This window comes from Haliotis rufescens, unplaced genomic scaffold, assembly GCF_023055435.1.
Source record: "Haliotis rufescens isolate VD_foot unplaced genomic scaffold, xgHalRufe1.0.p SCAF_7, whole genome shotgun sequence".
In the NCBI taxonomy this organism is placed as follows: Eukaryota; Metazoa; Mollusca; class Gastropoda; order Lepetellida; family Haliotidae; genus Haliotis; species Haliotis rufescens.
Window position 1 is genome coordinate 4,775,920 of NW_025964361.1, and position 19,878 is coordinate 4,795,797.

Consider the following 19,878-nt stretch of genomic DNA (forward strand, 5'->3'; position numbering starts at 1 on the left):
TCCTAGAGCCCAAGTACAAGGTCATGTGACAGATTTCTCAGGTTTGGATATTGAAATACAAAATAAAAATATTACACTTGTAAATTTATTTATTTATTTCTACACTTGCATAAAGATTTGTAAAATTAGGCAGCGAAAGAAAAATAAAACACATGTTTGAATAGATGGTTTTCAATGAAATATAGGTTTTCGCACACCCATTATATCACACGATATTGCTTAGGTTCAAGGGAAAATAAATTGATGCAGACACATACATAATGAAATTATTACTGACATTATGAAATACACGTTTAGATGTGTATATGAAACTGAAATAAATACTCTTCATAGTAATAACAATAAGTATAAGGTAAATTCATCTTACTTTTCCGATATATAGAAAACGCAAAAAATGCTCCAAACATTTTAGTTGAAAATTTATGGCGTTTTGGTAGTTTGTCGTTTAATTGTCCCCGTAGATGAAGAAACATCAATAACACTTTTTCTTATAAATATTATACCTTTTGAATTTTATGTTAGTTGAAACATACTTGATACTATGACGAATCTATTTCAAGTGCTTACTGTTTACACGCATACACTATGTAATTGTCAATTCATGTTTTTTGGTTTAAATATTGCGTTAAAACATTGTTTATTGACTAATAATACGTTGACAAGCAAGGTTGTGCTTCTGTGAAATGTTATTACCAACACATCACATGTATATAACGGTTACCAGCTTTCCTGAGACCGATTATGTTTTGTTTTCGTGGCACAGGACCGGCAAAGTAAGGATTGTTGTCATTTGACTTGGCGGGAATCACACAGGGGAATCCCAAGCGGTGATTGGTCAATGGAGTCACATGACTGGAAAACTCCCCTAATGCCCGCCCACTATTAAAATAGAAACAACAGTTAACGAAATCGGGTAAAGCGAAATGATAGAATTTTGAATTATTGTCAAAACTGTTAACGTTATGTTTTATACAAGTCGAACAGAGAGACAATTTCCGACATATATTATTTTGACATTCGCATTTGTAACGAAGAATCTGATTGGTCAAAGTGGGAAATGTTCTTTATACACAAAGATGTGCCTATACGTGCAAACCAAGCGATACCATTGTATCAAATACTAACACTGTAAACTATTACAATAGTGAATTATGTTTGCGATTTCCCCTTTCCTTTTACAACAAATGTCAAGCGACACCGACACCACACCAGCTGGAATAAATCGTAAACTACTTTCTTGTCCACAACTTAAAGGCTGATTTTGAATACAAAGACGTCTGTTGGACATGTGCATTTTAGATTTTCTATAACTTACTGAATTTTGTTGATTTCGTCCTCATATGTGAAGAAGTAAAGTTTATTTATGATTCACAAATTATTTTTACATTCACTACCAGCAGAGTGATATTTTTGCAATCGAGTTACACTGCCACACACATTCAATATGGCGTGCAGCTTAGTTCCAAACAAGGATAGTCAAACACTGTTCTGTATTTACCTAAAATTATAAATATTCAAATGTTTTCAATCCGAGTATCGTGTAACAGATTTCAACTTTGAGTATCACGCTGTTATGAACATGCTACAATTATTCCTGACCTAAACATTGCTCCCTAAATATATAATTACATACATGGATACGTTATGTAATCTCCAACGACGCTCATACACCATTGTACAAACAATTTAAATTACCATTTAGACAAAAGAAAAGTTCATTCTAAGCTCAATCTAAATTTTATTTCAATTTTAATCTATTTTATGCAATAAGTATTTGAGTATACAGTTCCCACTGACTCTGTTGTCGTTCTGAATCAGGTGTTATAATATATACTAACTTTGCGCAATGACTAATTATATTTTTAGCTGCCTGATGTTTAACCTACACCCGATGATAACACGGTGTGCGTGCGTGCGTGCGTGCGTGCGTGCGTGCGTGTGTGTTAAAGAAACAGTTGTTGCCAATAGGCAGATAACAAACTTAATTAATCAAACAATCGGATTAGCAATAAAGAATAGAATGGGATTAATCGACGTTGAATAGTGCGGCTTATTCATTGCTTTGTTACGCCCAAATGGATCGTGTGCTAGGTTAGTTTAGTGTTTATCGTTATGTATAAATACAGAACGGGGAAATTAAACAAAATAGTTTATTTTTGGCCACTTTAATCTATTTACCATGTGGATAAAATTCATATATATCCCCCAGGATAATATGGACCATATTCGTTATGCCGACATGACAAGAGATTTTGATGTCTTATCAACAGAAGCCTGTTTGATATAATGTCAGTTTGAGGTTGTTGTCACGAGGGTAGTACTATCAGACGGAATGTAATGACATCACACAGGTGTGCGTGAAATTCGAAAGGTTGGTGAGCGAGACAGTCGTCAAGCTGGTTGTGTGTTACTTTGAGGGAGGTTTCAGCAGAAGAAATATTGAGTAGGACATTAGCGACAGCGAATTCTACATTCCACGTCAAAATGACCACGACATCGAACATGTGCGGGCTGAAAGAAGACGAAAAGCCATCATCGAGGTGAATTTCATGTTTTGTGACATAGATTATGAATGAAAGACAGGCAAGGCATGGCTGCCGTGTGACCACTTCCTGTGAAATCAATGAGATGTACAGTTTATGTAAATGTTTATATATTGGATCAACACTCTGTCTCAACGTGCCCCTGATTGCTTAGGAATTGTAATGCATACTCGGGTGACCTACTTACTATGCATGTCTGAATCGTGCTGCTGTGGCCACACCGTCCCACGGAATGTCATGTGGGTTTCAATCAATTTTAGCATGAATCATCACCATTAGGTTATACCTACGTTACCTCTGGAGCCTTTACTTGTTAACCTATTTTTAAATTATAATGAGAAAATTTGATTTTCAGTAACTTCCTTGATTTTGTGTTGCATTCCCAGCCCTGTCATTGTTCTGGGTTAGAACTGGGCCCCAGCTACCTTTGCAGATCCAAAGATGTCAGACTCCGTGACTTGTTTGACATCCATGTCATCATGCCCCTAAGGCGTGAATTATAGATCATAATATGAATCACATAATTATCTGGCAGAGACTATTATTTACAGGCGGCTGTCATATAGCTGGAAAAGTGCAGCATTAAACAGTTAACAGTCTCATACAACAGAAACAGTATCTTTTGGAGTAAATTGGTCAGGAACATAGTATGCTTATGATGCCAAAAAGATTATTTTAGTAAAAAATCGGAAAGACTTCGCCTGTATCCCCCGCCCAAAAGTTATATATGTATGCATTGCCGCGGAATCCATTTACTTATATGTATTTTTTAGGGGAGATATGGGCAGAAGTCTTACAAAAGAATCTATGATGCCATTTCTTTTTACTAAATGATATATCCCTAATAGGCCTGGGACGGGTTACCCAGGTCGGGTGGGTACTGAGAAGGACCCGGGTATCCACAGGACTACTTGGACCTTGATTAGTCACATGATGTATCATTTAATGGGAAAAATTTACTATTACAACTAATGGTTACCTACAAGTCACTAATGTTCGCATATGTTTCTGACAATATGCCCATTCCTTCCAACTTTATGTTTTGAGTAAAGATGTAGCTTCAGTCAACTTCCGTGTATGCATGACCACATCTTTTTATAGATGTACCTAAATACTTTTTGCCGGGGGTCCAGTAAAACAATTCCTAACTGGACACTCTGTACTCAACTATTGACACTACAGCAGGTATCCGGGTAGGTTTTGGTTAATAGGGGATCGGGTACCTGGGTTGTAAATTTGTACACGTCCCAGCCCTATATTCCAAGATGCACTTGGCACACAGGGTTAGAAACTAACAGTTTTTGTCCACTAGTCCTTACAATGATAACATATAGCAAAACCCTCAATGGGCCATTTTCAACTCGTCCTTAGCAGGGTTAGAAATTGGCACTTGAAGTAGTCCTTGCAAATCTGCCCAATAGTTAAGGTATCATAAGGACTAGTAGATATTTGGGTTTTTTTAGGGGTTTTGCTATATATTATCATTATAAGGACTAGAGGACCAAAAATGTTAGTTTCTACCGCTGCCTTAGGATACTTTTACTATTGGGCAGTTTGGTAAGGACTACAGGACTAGTGCCAATTTCTAACGCTGGCACAGCAGACTGGTTTACAGACACCTTTATCTTCACTGCTGATTACTTTTTTTCAGTCTCATACCCTGGTTTGATTTTAACAATAGACCATGACTTTGCTGGGGCGGTCGGGTAGTCTAGTGGTTAAAGCGCTAGCTCGTCACGCCGAATCCGGATTTGAACCCTGACATGGGTACAATGTGTGAAGCCCATTTCTGGTGTCCCCGCCGTGAAATTGCTGGAATATTGCTAAAGGCGGCATAAAACCGAACTCACTCACTCACTGTGACTTTGCTGACAGCTTAATACCTGAGTCTGTATTTTTATACATGTAGAGAGGTTAATAGTTAATTTGTTAACTAGAATCAATTCAAAGACAGTTTGTACCTCTTCTGTCAACAAGGATATACATTGACTGCAGTTGCAATTTCAGTTGTAAAATATTTCAGAGGTTTTTATCAGTGCAGATGTTTATAAATTCATGTATCATGTCATTCATAGATAGGATTATATGTTTATTGTGATATCCTTGATAATGGTATTGTTTGTATTTCAAAGGCCCCTATTTAGACATTGACGTTGCAGGCCTCTACCTTAAGTGTTAACAAATCTAATTGAAATCAAGTCATTTTCTCCGATATCTGGGGTAGACATGGCTGGTCATATCCAACTGGTCAGCTGTTCATTTCAGTCTAGTGGTTACGTAAAGTAACTAAATATAGGAATTAAGCAACCAGTCCATCTAGATAGATTAGCCATGTCTATATGTGGATATCATACCGCTCTGAGAAGGTCTGACGACTCTCCATAGAAGGTTAGACTGTGTGAAACATCCAAAGTATAACATAATCACACAACCTTCATCATTAACATTCGGAATAGGTCATTTAAGTTTGTTTTCAAGACACAGAAATTGGATAAGCTGCTCAGAATACTTTGCTCACTTGGTATGTTAAGGATAAAACACTCCTCGCTTTTGGTTGAAAATGTAAAAACGCAAAATAGGGTATAGTCACAGAGCCTGACCACTGCATCCATTTGATGGCCTCTATTTTGCTGGGGACATGTTTTTTATCCAGAAAATTCAGTGGGTCCATTGCAATAGTATTGTGATAGGTTGGCAAGTATCTCGGCCATGACAATGATTTCCCAACATTGTCCGACATGACAAATCCGTACAGATCCATCAGGATATAGATTGAGTTGATAATCTGATTGCTTCGGAAGTTGCTGGTAAAACATCAGGGGTAAGGCACCATTTGGCAAATGTTGCTAGTATGCAGATCATTTAGGACTAATGGTTTATACCTCTGATAATCTCGAAAACATTTATCGTTTCCTGAATGGATACCCACACACGTCTTCAAGCAAAATATGTTTGGGATCAACTGCTTTTGAAAGCAAATACAAATGTAGTTTTTGTGTTTTTCATGATGTCAGTTGGTAGGCGAGTGCAGCGTTGATGTTTATTATTCATATTTTAATTTGTCATTGATGTATTGTCATCATTTATCATCACTCGCATGTTTCCATGTCCTACAAGGCTTGTCCCCCTCTCGATGGTCACCATGCGATGAAACGGCACAAGCCAATCAGAATGCGCATCAGGATAAGATTACTTCAATTAATATGATGCAGAGTATTTACATATTTCGGCAATATGCGTTTGTTTAAAAATGTGGAAAAATGTAGATTGTCAGTTCCACACCACAGTGTATACATATGACAGAAATGTGATATATATAGAGAGAGACATTGTTGCTTGGATGATAAATTCAAACGTTCACATGCATTTGTTTGCATTAGGGAAATGGCTCACTAGACTGCGACATCTGTTCATTTCAGATATAACTAGACCTGGCTATCAAAAACGACATTCTGTGTAATATCCCTTTCTATATTATATGTATTAAAGTAATTAAGTAAGCATAGATAGCAAAACAAATTATTCACATACCTATCAAACTCTGTGGGGGTGGGGGGCATTGGATTTATTCTGTCTGTAGTAGTTCAATCAGGACAAGAAAGGTCCTAACACAAGAAGTATGTGGAAATGATGACATACCAGATTTCTAGATAAGCTGCGTATCTGCGTAAAATACGCATCAGAAATGCAGAAATACGCAGTAAAATAAAATCCAAGTGTATCAAATATGCAACGAACATTACAGATACGCTACAAAAATAAAACTTGTGCGTATTATCAAAATATTGTGAAGTAACCCTGCGTATTCGATTAGCAAATCAGCAACTTATTTTGAAATTATAAACGGGCATTCCATCAACCTTGCTAAACTCCACGATGACAGTTACATCATGATCATTTGTCATAACACTTTCTTGTGGAAGTATCGTGGTATTTTTGAGTCCTATAAAAGCTCTCGAACCCACACAATACCAGTTTGCAGGGACTAGATGAATAGTGTTTTTAAATATTTAACTTAAATACCCACATGTGTAAAAACTAGTGGGTAACAGAAATTTGAATACCCAGATAGAATTACTGAAAAGCTAAAGCTTAGCTGGAGCTCTGTTTACCCTGAAACATTATGAATGACGTACATATTCTCTGGTTTATTAAACCTTTAAGAGACTAGAATGATATTCCCACACAATTTAATAAGTTAAATACCAACTTTAACAAAGCTATGAGTTATAGCCAGCACATGTATTGTATTCAGCTACACATTTTTGCATTAGTTAAAAAGATTGTAATTCTTCCTTTTTTCTTTACACCTTAAACTTCAACAAGTTTTGAATATTGAAGTTTGTTTGTTGTTCACACTAAGAGATATTCAAACTATATTGCGGCTGCTCAGACATTGTATAATCTAGACGTCACCAGGCAAACCAACTGTTGGTATTGTAATAAACGATCCACATGATTGAGATATGATTGTATGCAATCAACCAAGTTACCGAGTTTGACCTCTTACGACGAGCATAGGCTACATAGGAATCCCTGCAGGATTTGAATATTAACATGGTCTCACTATGATGTTTGTATATGTTTAGAAATACTTCTATGTATCTCTAGACATGGTGGATATGATATTCCTACAAAATTTTGTTGTAATTAATTCATATGAAACATGTACTATCCGCCAAGGCTGTCTATGAAAGGAGCAGTTCAGTCATGAAATAAATGAGTTTGAAGAAATGTTGTTTGGAGCATTGAACAGACAATGTCAAATTTGCTAGACTTGAACATGTCTTGAAAGTTCATTGTTGAAATTACTGAAGTCCAAAAATCACCTTCGTCTAGTCAGTTTTCTTCATCTAAATTTAATGTCTGATGTAAAACTCAATAATTTGCGAATATAAGAAACAGCTGAGATAGAATGAGTTGAATGGCTCAATATACTTTTGTACAAATGAATATATTTGTATCAGAGAGGTTCAATACTGTTACAGCAGGAACAAGAGAGCCCTGTTGTAACACCTACATTAATTTTAATTTAAGACGTGGGTAGAATAAAAGTTATTGTTCTTGTTTGAAATAGTTCTCATGTTCATACACCAATATGGAAACCTTGCAGACGGGCATGAGTCAACATTCGGCTTGTCCCAGAATTGGACAAGTTGGTCACGAATTGTTTTGTCATCTGCCCATGGATAATTGTGAGGAATTGATGCTTGATCATTCATTACACACCCTAAACATCTGTGATTAAATTTGATAAATATAGATCTATATTACATGATTGTTTCGGAGATACCAATCTGTCTGATTTAGAGACATATAAGTTAAAGTCTCCCAGTAACATTTCAAATTTTAGTTGCCAATTGTTTTCAGTCAGCAACAAAAGATTTTCGTCTAACATGTATAAACAAGTCTAAAATAGCTGGGACCATTACCACATCTTTCCTACCCCTCTCTGTAATACCATCATCCTCATGATTTATCAAAAATCTAATTTCTCCCTAAGCACTGAAGATGATTACAATGTACCTACCTAAACTGAGAGAAAGAACGGCTTGTCATTAATATGAAATAGATCATGGTTTTATGATGTTCAGCATTTATATTGTTAAGGTTGAAGGTATTGTGTTATAGAGCTTTGTAATGTAATCCTTGTAGCTGTAAGTCATGTGACAAATGCGCAGATTTATGCATAAACTATTGTGCAGCAAAATAAGTGTATTCAAAATTGATCAGAATAAGGCGAGGCATTTCCAATTTTGAAATATTATATTTGTAAGGGACGCAGATGTGACAATATTAAGATTGGGTTACAGTTTTCAGTTTTAGAAATCTCTGTAACTGTAAATCACTGGCCTGTAAAGTGTTTAAATTTTGGAGGAATGTAGAAGACCAGTCGACCTCACTCATTTTTTTGTTCTGTCTTAGAAATCTGCCCAAATGCAAATTAAGCAGTGGTACCCAATCTCATTAAAATCTTGAGCTCCAGATACGTTAACTCTCTGCCTGAAGATCTGCCATGTCAGGTGAACTTTCTACACAGCCAATCAGCATTTAGGCTTCTAAGTTAACGCTATCTGCACTTTAGCTCGTAATATATCTCAATTCAATTGTTTTATGCCAATACAAAGCCCTATTTATTATTTTAGTTCTTATTCTTATTGGGGGCACAGGTGGCACAGCTGCCAAAGACGTCACTTTGTTGTGCAGAGTTCCGTCCCTTGGACACGCAAGAAAACCTTCAATAGTAGGGCTGGTTATCGATATGGATTTCTCAGATCGATTATCGGTAGTCACATATCGATCAATAATCGATAAATATCAAAGAATTCTATTTTGGTAAAATGACATTACAGAAAAATGGCATTTCACTTCTCCGGAGACTCAGTGTTTCAACAATACGCACGTTACATCGCATTTTTAGCGATGAACAATTTGAGTTTAAGATTCATGTCGTCAAAGACAATTATTATTTCTATAAAGTGAGAATACCGTATTTTCTTGAGTATTCCTTTTAATATTGTTTTTATTAATTTCGGCGAAATCGTGTGTGAAGCGATCGGAAGATCGCACAACTCACCGTTATTAACAGCAACCACGGTCAGAATACCGCTATTGACGTCTTGAAACGAACTTTAGTTGACAGAGAATGGATACATATATCATAAATGACATACTTTGACTCGTTTAAAGTCATATTTGTTTTTGTTTGACGATTCTATGTCAACATGAAATTCTCGCGATCACGTGCGCGTGAGCCTTGACGGTGACTGGTCAGACTGAGTCCATGTAAAAAGTAATACCCGGGAATAGCGATCAGCTGCTTCGCTTAGGGTTATTATCTATTTTAAATATGTTTAGTAAAGGCTGTATATAATTAAGAAAATAATGGAATATATTATTCTTGATAAAAAAAATAGTTTCATATACAATTTTTGCCGATCCTTGCATTAAAAATCCTATTAAGTTATTTCATTGGGTGTGTCTTGACCGAATCACCGGTCGATTCCAAGAAAACGTGTGTACAGCTGATTGCTGTTTCCGGCTTAGTTTACGAGAAAATACACAAGGTAATCTTAATCCCGGGATATAAAACAATGCCTAGCAGAACAATAAATACTATTTAAACGGTAAATAAACATGTCTGGTGATTTTTTTTCTCAAATTTCGAATTTGTACTGACGAAGTTTCTCATCACCCGTTCGTGTGCCGGACTTCGCTGAAAGGGTACGGTGTAATTTTTTTCTGCGCATAATATTCAAATTTCTTTTTTTCCAAAATATTGAACCCGCTAGAGGGGGGTGCGCATTATACATGGGTGCGCACTGTACTCAAGAAAATACGGTAATTGAGAAATTAAATGTAATTTCACCTGATATAGTCGTTTGTCATTTATGTACAGTATTCACGAAACTATTCAGATAAAAAATCATCAAATATTCCGCCATTGTGAATGTCAGGTGTGTACAGGTGTGTGCTACGTAGTAGGTTGTACTAGGTTCACAGGTGTGATACGTAATAGATTGGGTGGCAGACTGATATTAAACAAACATCGTGCGATTATAACGGGGAAATTAGGAATTTTTGCTGCCATATCGTAAAAATGTCAAACCCCACGTGGACCTCACGTGGGCTGTGAGTTGAGAATACCGGCAAAAACGAAAACCATGATCATTGAAAAAATCGAAACAGACTGGAATACGTAGTTACCAAATAGACATAAAATTTGAAATTTTAGGAAATAGAATGGGAAGAATTCTTTTTAAGAATTAAAGTATTATGAAACCTATTTTAATCATGATACTTCATACTATTTCGAAAATATACATATTTTCTAAAATCCTGACTCCGCATTTAGATGCCTGTGACTACATTTTAATTACCCACTATCAACACGTAATGGCGTCGTCGTTCGATTCAAAGCAGAACTTTTTACTTTTTCAAACATTTGATTTTTATTTGCGACTAAACATCAAGCGAAGGGGAGAAAACTGTATGTTAGGGTGAATCTGTCTGTTTATATCTAGCGATAATTACAAGGATAGCAAAACAAATAAGTCAAATGTGTTGCAGTAAAAACTTTTATTTGTCGAAAAAATACATGTCATTATCGATAGCATTATATTCATATCGATAATCGTCACAACCTTCTTCCATCGATGATAATTACGATTATCGATCTAAATCACCAGCCCTATTCAATAGTGGTTTTCGAATCCCAGTTCGAATCCCGTGCTCATGGGTTTCACCAATTTCGTCAACGTTTGAGACCTGCATCACTTTGTACTTTCCTCCCACTAAACTGTCACTTGATATAACCATCTTCCCGAGGCAAGAGAGCTAGCTGACTATAAAAGTCCAGTTTCCACCCTTGCCGAACTAGGCTTGTATTATGGAGTTACATTTTGGCTGGACTAACGAGTTTATGCATCGAGTTTATATAAATCGAAATACGGTTCGTAAACTGTCGTACAGATTTCGGTCGATTACAGGGTTTGCAGAGCATGTGTACTGTCAAATCTTTGTAAGCAGATATTTTCCAAATCTTTTCATGTTTTTAATCAATGTGCTCACGTGATTTGATGCATTTCGCGATGTAAGACCCGTTTAATCACAATATAGATCTTGATTATCTATCAGATCCTCCTTACAGGGTGCCGCCATTTTGTTCGAAGCAAATGCAAGTGATATGAGGGGTGGAATCTGATTGGTCCATAGGAGAGGCATAGAAGGGAAATAACGGGTAATACAATCGACCCCAGTAATTCCAGCCTAGTTCAGCAAGGGTGGAAACTGGACTTTTAAGGTCAGTTAACTCTCTTGCCTCGGAAAGATGTGATATAACTGGAATACTGTAAAAAGTGATGTAAACCTAACTCACTCTTATTAGAAGTACCTTGTGAGCATCCAGTATTGGAACAGGTCCTCAATATTTTATGAATATACATATTACAAACCTCACCTGTACAGTAGTATACAGTTGTTATGACATGTAAATAAGAAAACAAAGATTCCCAATCTCACGTTTCTTAGAGCCAACAGGAATGGGGATTGTGTGGGCTGATTCAGATTGTGTGTCATATATCTTGGCCATACAGTAGAACACGGATATAACGAACAAACGGATACAACGAACTGTTAAAAAATCCCCGATTTATCTCCTATATAATATCATATAAAATTTACGTATATAACGAACTCTCTACAGCGAACTAACGGATACAGCGAACTGATATCTGATCACCGACAAGCCCATTTATCACTAATTAGCAACGTGTATAGCGAACTGAGAAATCTCACTCAGTGTCAAGTGTCACTGACAATTGGCTGTATGCAATCAGCGGTGAATCAAAACAATGGCGGCGAATCAATACAATCAGCGGTGACGGATCAACCTTGTTAAATTTGCATTGTGTTAATCTTACCTGTACATGTAATCTACATGTATTTGATAACATCTTCAGAAAATGTTATGAATTTAATGTTATTAAATGAATGTTGTAAATTGGTATCAAATTGAATGATCACTGCTAATACAAATAATGCTGCAGTTACGTGTTTATTGTGTTTTGTCTTATCCAAGATGGCGGACATTTCCGAGCGAAAACGTGTATAACGAACAACGGATATAACGAACTGATTTCTCTGGTCCCTAGTAGTTCGTTATATCCGTGTTGTACTGTATATTCATCATTGCCTTTTGTTTAACAGAGTGCTGAGACCCCCAGGTGGTGCGTCCAGCGACATCTTCGGGACAAGTACTGCTCCTACAAGTGCTCCACGACAGCAGAACCAGAGGAACGGATCCAACATCTTCGGCGGGCCCGAGGAACCTTCTCCATCGCGTGCCCAAGCCAACAATAGCTCTCAGTCCAATTTGTTTGGAATGGAGCCACATGTTCTGGCAGGGAAAGGCCGCAATCAGAGTAGGGGTACCTGTAGATTTAGCATGTCTTCTTACCTATCGCAACACAGTTCAACAGAAGGTGGCTGCCCAATGGAACCATCTACCTTCTGGTGAAAGATGTAACCTCCTCTTCACACCAATCAGAGCAGTCATTGCACCAATTCTGGTATTCGATTCTACAATCGATAATCAACAAGATCAAGTTGTGGTTGACAAGATTGATTTAAAAAGGGCTTGTTTGAGTTTTTGATCTGCAGCGAGTCAGCTTTAGGGTGCAGATGGGACTTGTTTTTGTTTTTTTGTTATTTTATCCAACTTGTTTGATAGAGGAAACCAGTTACAGAATTTATTATCTTGCACTGTGCATACTTAAAGTAACCATGGTAACATTGCAGATTCATTGACAGATATAGTTTACTAATCTTGATGTAAGAATTTTCTTTTTGTTGTAACATTGGATATGGGCTTAACATGTGAACATATTTTTGTATGTTCTGAGGAAAGGTGCTGTTGATTGGTAGGTGTGACGGTGACTGCTTTGTTCTGTAGGTGTCCTGATTGTACCTGCACTGTTAACCTGCACCAGCACTGATAGTGGCATGCATGTAGTGTCTGTCTCCAGTACAGCTTTAGTAGCGTTCATGTAGTGTCTGATTCTAGTACAGCTTTGCCCCTCTGGTCACACATTTGTGACACACTTTTTGATGTCGCTTTTCTTTTTGTCGTGACCTTATCAATGATACTGCTTGCTGACGCATGATAGGACGTAAGAGCATAACTGATATTGCAGATCAGGGCTCGATTTAGCTGTATAACATGCACCAGTGCAACCTGGTATTGAAGAATGAAATAATGTTATTGTCAGCATGCATGTAAAAAAGAGTCGAGATTTCTGTCTTCATAACCCTTATTTGTCCACACGACATTCCTTGTTACACAGTATTTTTTATTATATTTTTTTCTGCGTCCATTCTCTACATTTATACGTACTGGACTCACACCTGGTACACCTGGGTTTTCATGTCAACATGCATCTGGTGCAAGTAAATTCAAGTTCCTTAAATCGAGCCCTGCTCTTGAATGAAAGATGTTTTGTATAATCAGTTGCATAAATTTTAGAATTGATAGTTTTGGCTGGCCTAGAATACTGCCCGAAATACACAATATAGGATTAGAAATATCTAAATTTTGGAAGATTTTGATGTGTGGTCGAGTGACGCATGTTTGCGCACTGCCAAAAGGTCATTTGTTGCATCTTTTAGTTTTATTGTACATGTTTTAAATTGTATGAGACATCTTTCCTTACACTTAAATATCGCTCAGTTGCTCATGTTCTTTTGAATGGATGTCACTGAGCATCCTATGGTGTGAGTTAAAGTAGGTCAGGTATCTGTTTGCTTTGTGGAGTCTAGTAAACCCTCTATATTAGCGTGGCCTGTGGTACTTGTCAATCAGTCTGCACCTTTATCTACTAGCCTGAAGCCCATGCCTAGTTATACCTGTTTGGTCATGTAAGCATACCCATATGTTTGAGTGTGCTACATTATGAACAAATTTGGGCTTTCAGGCGGGAAAGTGTTTGGTGCAGAATGATTTTATATAACTGGATTTCAGGATATTATCAAAGCATGGGTTTTGGTGTATCCTTTCTTGCATGACAGACCTCAGCTAAATTTGCCCCAGGGACTTGACCTTTGCCTGTAACAGCACTGGGCGTGGCAGCAGTACGTGTATTAACGTTAGGAGGACTTAAATTGTATGACTAAATCCTTTCAAAAATGGACAAATATTTGAAGAATGTGTTTAGCATTGTAAGAGGGATATCATTAACGTCAACATTATTTAGAATTTGTGTAACTTTCATGCAAAAGTTAACTTTTTGAAAGGCTTTTGGTACATTGCAAACGACTTAAATATATACAAGTAGGTCACTGTGACCTACATCCCATGGTCGAGCTGAAAACAACTGTGGCAGTGTATACAAAAGGTTTCTGTTGCTGTAGAAATACTTCAGTACATTAGAACTAGTATTCATAATGTCTATAAGTGAGTGATCGTATGATTTTTGTCAGGCTTTGATGTGAAAGTTTGGATTTTAAGTCAAATAGAAAACCTGGATCCAAGGACACACGTTCTGTGAAAGGACGTCGACAGTTGCAGTGGTCTTTAGTCCCAAAATATATTTGGTTTCTTGTTCATTAGGCCAACCTCTGGGGTCAGGTTTGTAGCGAATTATTATAATGGCTTGCCATATCTTTATTTATCTTATTTTATGCTTGGAGTTTAGTGCACCATCAAAACTCTTCCACACTATCCATAGTGTTTTTACTCATACTAGTTGTAGCACTTTCTATGAGAACTAGTTTGATAAGTGTGCAATGGAAAACTGATTGTTTGTAAGGCTGTGTCCAGCTCATAACAGTAATTATTGTAAATAAATGAGTAAACATTCTTTTCCTGATATAACGACTTATAATCAAGTGATTAAATTTAATTTTATCAATGTTTCAAACACCAAAAACAACATTACTCATTGTGTACCTGATCTGCTTTCCAGGCAAGTTCAACCCCATCACTGGAGAACCTTACGAGGATGCTGTATCCCCCGCTGCAGCCCCAGCAGCTCCTGTTGTGAAGCAGCAGCAGGAGCAGCAGCCACAGCCACAGCAACCGCAACAGGTCAGAATACCTCTACTTCATCCCAATAATTAAAGTTTGAATCGAGGGGCGGTTGGGTACCCTAGTGGTTAAAGTGTTCATAGTGACCCTGAAGGCCCAGGTTCGATTCCCCACATGTGTGAAGCCCATTTCTGGTGTCCTCCGCCTTGATATTGCTGGAATATTGTTAAAAGCGGCATAAAACCATACTCACTCACCAAAGTATGAATTGTCTCGGTGGGATGGTATACCCGCGGGGATTCGAATATGTCCCCAGTAACATTTAAATTTGTTTGTAAGAGGCATCTAAATGGGTGTACGGTGAGTTTGTTTAATTCCAAGTCACTGAGCCCCTTTTTGTAGGAATTTGGCCATAATATAAATCACAGGTTTGTCTCTGGACAGTTATTTGTGAGCTGTCATGATAGGCTAGATTATTGCTGATCGGGGTAATAAACAACAAGAGTTACTGAGAGTCCCCAGGAATCACAAATAGATGTGGTAGCCAAGTGGTTGAAGTGTACGCTCGTTGAAGTGTACGCTCAATTCTGCACAGGGTACTAAGTGTGAAGCAAGTTTCTGGTGTCCCCTGTCATGATTGCAGGAATGTTGCTAAAAGCAGCCCGAGAGCACACTCACTCGATTTTGATCATAATATCTGAAACAAGATAAGGGGCGATAAGGTTGACTGTGGTTAAGATGTTTCCTTGTCAGTCTGAAGGCCTGGGTTGGATTCCCCACATGGGTACAATGTGTGCAGCCCATTTCTGGTGCCCCCACCCGTGATATTACTAGAATATTGCTAAAAGCAGCATAGAACCTCACTCACTCACTCACTCACTCACTCACTCACTCACTCAAAATCATCATAAAAGCTCAAGCCTATTTGTTTAGTATTATTCCACACATATCCTTGTAAATTACTGTTGTTGGTTGGTTCAGGGGTTCATCAATAATTTAGTAAATTTACAATCAATAAGTCAGTATCTGTTGTGAATGCTTACTCCATCATCAATAAAACCCAGTTATTCAAACTGGTCCTAAAAGAGAAACCAAACTAACTGCAATTTAGAAATGTAACGTAGCATTTCCCCAACATGTAACAATGTTCTATATTGTGCTTCAGACGGCCAGCCCCTCAGCTGCTGCATCAGACCAAAGTGGCCAGGGTGACGCCAGCCTCCAGGCCGGAGAGGGCAAGGCACAGCCCGGGGTGCACACCTCCTCCCGAGTCCTCAACCCCCCTGGGGGTGTGGCCCACAAACTGTGGTGAACTCATGTTTGGACTTCCGGCCCGCTTGGTGCATATAGCTTGGTCACTTGAGCTGGCTGCTTCCTGAAGGAGCCCTATCGTTGACATGGATGTATCATTCTCCACACAACAACTGAAGCCACAACTCCAAGTCAGGATACCAGCTCAGTTCGTGTTGGTTTCTGTTGAGTTTGAGAAAATAGCTTGTATATTATGATTTCTGTTACTGTTCTTTCATACCTGGATTTTTATGAATATTGACATATACACATGCTTTGCTCTTTGAGTTTGGATAAACTGTATTTACTGTGGGTTTGGATCAAATCAGCAAAGCTTCTGTAAACATTTCTTTGTATGCTTATTTGATGGTTTCAAGTCAGCGCCTCATCTGGCAGCACTGCCAACTGTTCTAATATTTTCATTTAAATGTTTAAATTGTAAGTTCTTGCCACCAGCATTTTCCATGTGAAATTACAATTACGTCTTCTCATCGGAAACGCTTTCAGTGTTCATTGACTTTGAGTGCATCCATGTTTGACAGTGGCGTTTAAACATGAAGGGAGGTAGTTTGAATACTCAACTACAAGCAGGGTCTGCTCAGGCTTCCATACAAACTATTTGCACGTTTTTGCCAAAAGGGATCAATTTTTGTACCCATTTAGTTCCTAAATGTTTCTAACCAATATTAGGTAACTAGATAGTTTCGGTATTAGGGCTGCTATTATTTGACAAAACCTGCAGTCTCAAGGTATAGGGAGTTTGTAATGTCGTTATTTTGATTTCATTTGTTCCATACATTTTAAATCAAATGATAAACTATTGGATGTGGTGTTTGAGCCACAAATGTGAATATGATGAATTGTAAATAACCCACAAAAAGTTTTTACCTCAAACGCACAGTTTGATATATTTGCTGTTCACCCATAAGTCATTTCTGTGTGCCTGTTCACAATTTCAAACAATATTCTGACGATTATTGCTGGTTGAGTCGCCATGACAAGGTCCACAGTTGGTTTACAACAAAGTGATGTGGGTGAATTTCGTTTCATTCGTTGATTATATTGTACAGTTACGCTTACTGTAAACTGAATGTTGATGGTAGAATCCATTAATGCCGTTCTATGTGACAAGCATGGCATTGTAGACTGTCTCGCACGTTGTGCAATATGACCTGTGTTACTCATCTTAAATCTGCATTTAACATCAAAGTACACAAGACAACTAAGTTCGATCTCTGAAAGTGCATTCCTCTTGATTTTTCCTGATCTGAATTGACCATCTATTTCTCACCTGCTGTCGACCATCATGTCACTATTTTCTGTAATTTTTATGCATACATCATATATTTATTTAGCCATTGTAAAATAGGAGATGTCAATGATACAATGGCATTGTTATGAAATATTTTCTGTCAAGTGCTGTTTTCTTGTCTCTTCACGATGATATGGTTCAGGTATGTAAACTTGGATTTGCCCATGCTTTCTGTCGAGAGAGCCAGCTCCCTCTGGAGACGGGGCAGCCCACTGACAGTTGTCTGCCCTTGACTGGTCTCTACTTTGCTGTCCTCAATAAACCTATTCATCTTACAGCATACAGTACTTGTTTTGTTATATTTCAGTGGATATATCTCCAGATGTCTGTACATTGCAACTGAACTGTTTGAGAAAATTTGATCAGGTTTTGAGTTAGCACGCATGTTTTGTTTTACCATCATATCTGTGCATGACACAAATTCTTTTCTTTTTTATAATTTGTTTATCTTTCTAGAGCATTTACACGGTTTTTTCATGATAATTTATTCACACAAATTCTGTTGATAAATACCTCATTTGGGGAACACAAGTTTGTTACAAAACGTAGCACTTACAACACTTTATCTTGTGTGATGAAAATCAAAAGGGTGCCTTTTTAAAGACTGCCCTCATGACAATCTGTGACCAGAAGATTTACACCTTATGTATTTTCATTTTATATGATTTATTATGTTGACGTGATTCTGTGATAGAGCTTATTGGATAAAGCAATGGAAATGAACTGGCCTTTTGCATGTTTAGGTTTAGTTTTGGCAGATTGATCTTTTTTTCTTATATCTATTACATACCATTTCATATAAAAAAAAAACGCTGTGCAGCAGCAAATAAGGAAATAAACCTATTTCCACTGCTTCATCGTATGTTTTTTCTTTATGGTTATACTAACAAGACTTTAAGACTTGGCTGTAATCATCTTGGAGGCCCATGCACTTATACAACCTTTTGGAAAACTGGGGTGCACTTAAAAGAATTTTGCGATTGTAGGCCAAAAGTCAATTGTTATTTTTGTTGAAAACATGTCACTTGATAATTTAGTTCTGTTTTATACATCAATATGATAAGTATGCGTCAAAAAGCACACACACACACACACACACACACACACACACACACACACTTTGGATGTGCACATGAAGGCTGTGCAGGGTTCAAGTATGTTCTATTTTCAGCTTATCCATCCCTTCTGCCGCTTGGTAAACATTGAAACAAGTTCAAACAATCTTGAACTTAACGGAGCAGCTCGTCACCATGACCTGTACCCATGTACACTTGGTCTATTGATGTAGGTCCTCACCCTTTAGATTGAAGGTTGAAAATGCCAAGTTGAACTTTATTATGCTTGTGTTTAAAGTGTAGTGATGTTGGGAATTTCAGACTCAATTACGAAGTCCTACAATCAGTTCTATGACTTCCAACCAACCTTTCTTACATTTTATTGATAATGATGAGCACTTTGGTGACGGTCTACTTTGGTTTTACTTGTGCCAGGATCCGCTAACCATTTAGAATCCCTGATTCTCCCTGATTATGATCCTTGGGTGTCAGCACCATATCCGTTTTCCTGGGTTTCACAAATGGAAAATAGCAATGACCTGCGTTATTTCAATTCTTACTCACACAGTGATAAGACAATGTTCAAGGCGGCCCAGAAAACGGGCGTGAGTCATACTGACCTCTGTGCTTTACAGAAGTTCCGCCCCATGGGGTTTCCTGGGTGCCATAGGTCCCCAGCAACCCTTATCTCTCGTAAGAGGCGAAGACCGCTTCCGTGGTCTAGTGGTAGAGCGACATACCAAAAGACGTTATAAAATGTTACTTGTTACCCGTATTGCGCTCGGTATTAAGGGGCTAAAACAAGGACTGGTAGGCTCGGAGTCGGTAAACTGTGTCTGAGGGGGGTATTCACTATGAAACCGGATATAGTCCGACTTGTACAAGCAGCACACACACACGTGCATTTACGTCGCTATGTTTGTGCAATAATCTCTGTCGCGACGTGAAACCCCATTTCACCTCGCCGTAAGAGGCGACTAAATGAATCTGGTGGTCCGACTCGGTGACTTGGTTGATTGCAGATCGTTGTTCATGTCAATCCTGGATTGTCTGGTCCAGACTCGATTATTTACAAGCCGCCAACACATAGCTGGAATGTTGCTGTGTGCACGTTAAACAACAAACAAAAAAACAGTCTATTCACACGTCTTTGTC

General features: G+C 37.8%; 1 protein-coding gene across 2 annotated transcripts; it reads left to right on the forward strand.

The window, feature by feature from the left end:
* Nucleotides 1–2,322: 2,322 nt before the first annotated feature.
* Nucleotides 2,323–17,950, forward strand: LOC124149610 (jupiter microtubule associated homolog 1-like). Of its 2 annotated transcripts, none has more exons than XM_046521312.2 (4): nucleotides 2,323–2,540; nucleotides 12,252–12,472; nucleotides 15,005–15,126; nucleotides 16,232–17,950. In XM_046521312.2, exons 1-4 carry the CDS (start codon nucleotides 2,485–2,487, stop codon nucleotides 16,376–16,378), a joined length of 546 nt encoding a protein of 181 aa, XP_046377268.2. In that variant the 5' UTR covers nucleotides 2,323–2,484; the 3' UTR covers nucleotides 16,379–17,950. The 2 variants fall into 2 exon arrangements, with proteins under 2 accessions (XP_046377268.2, XP_046377269.2); XM_046521313.2 differs by having other exon boundaries at nucleotides 2,325–2,540; nucleotides 12,252–12,466.
* Nucleotides 17,951–19,878: the final 1,928 nt, after the last annotated feature.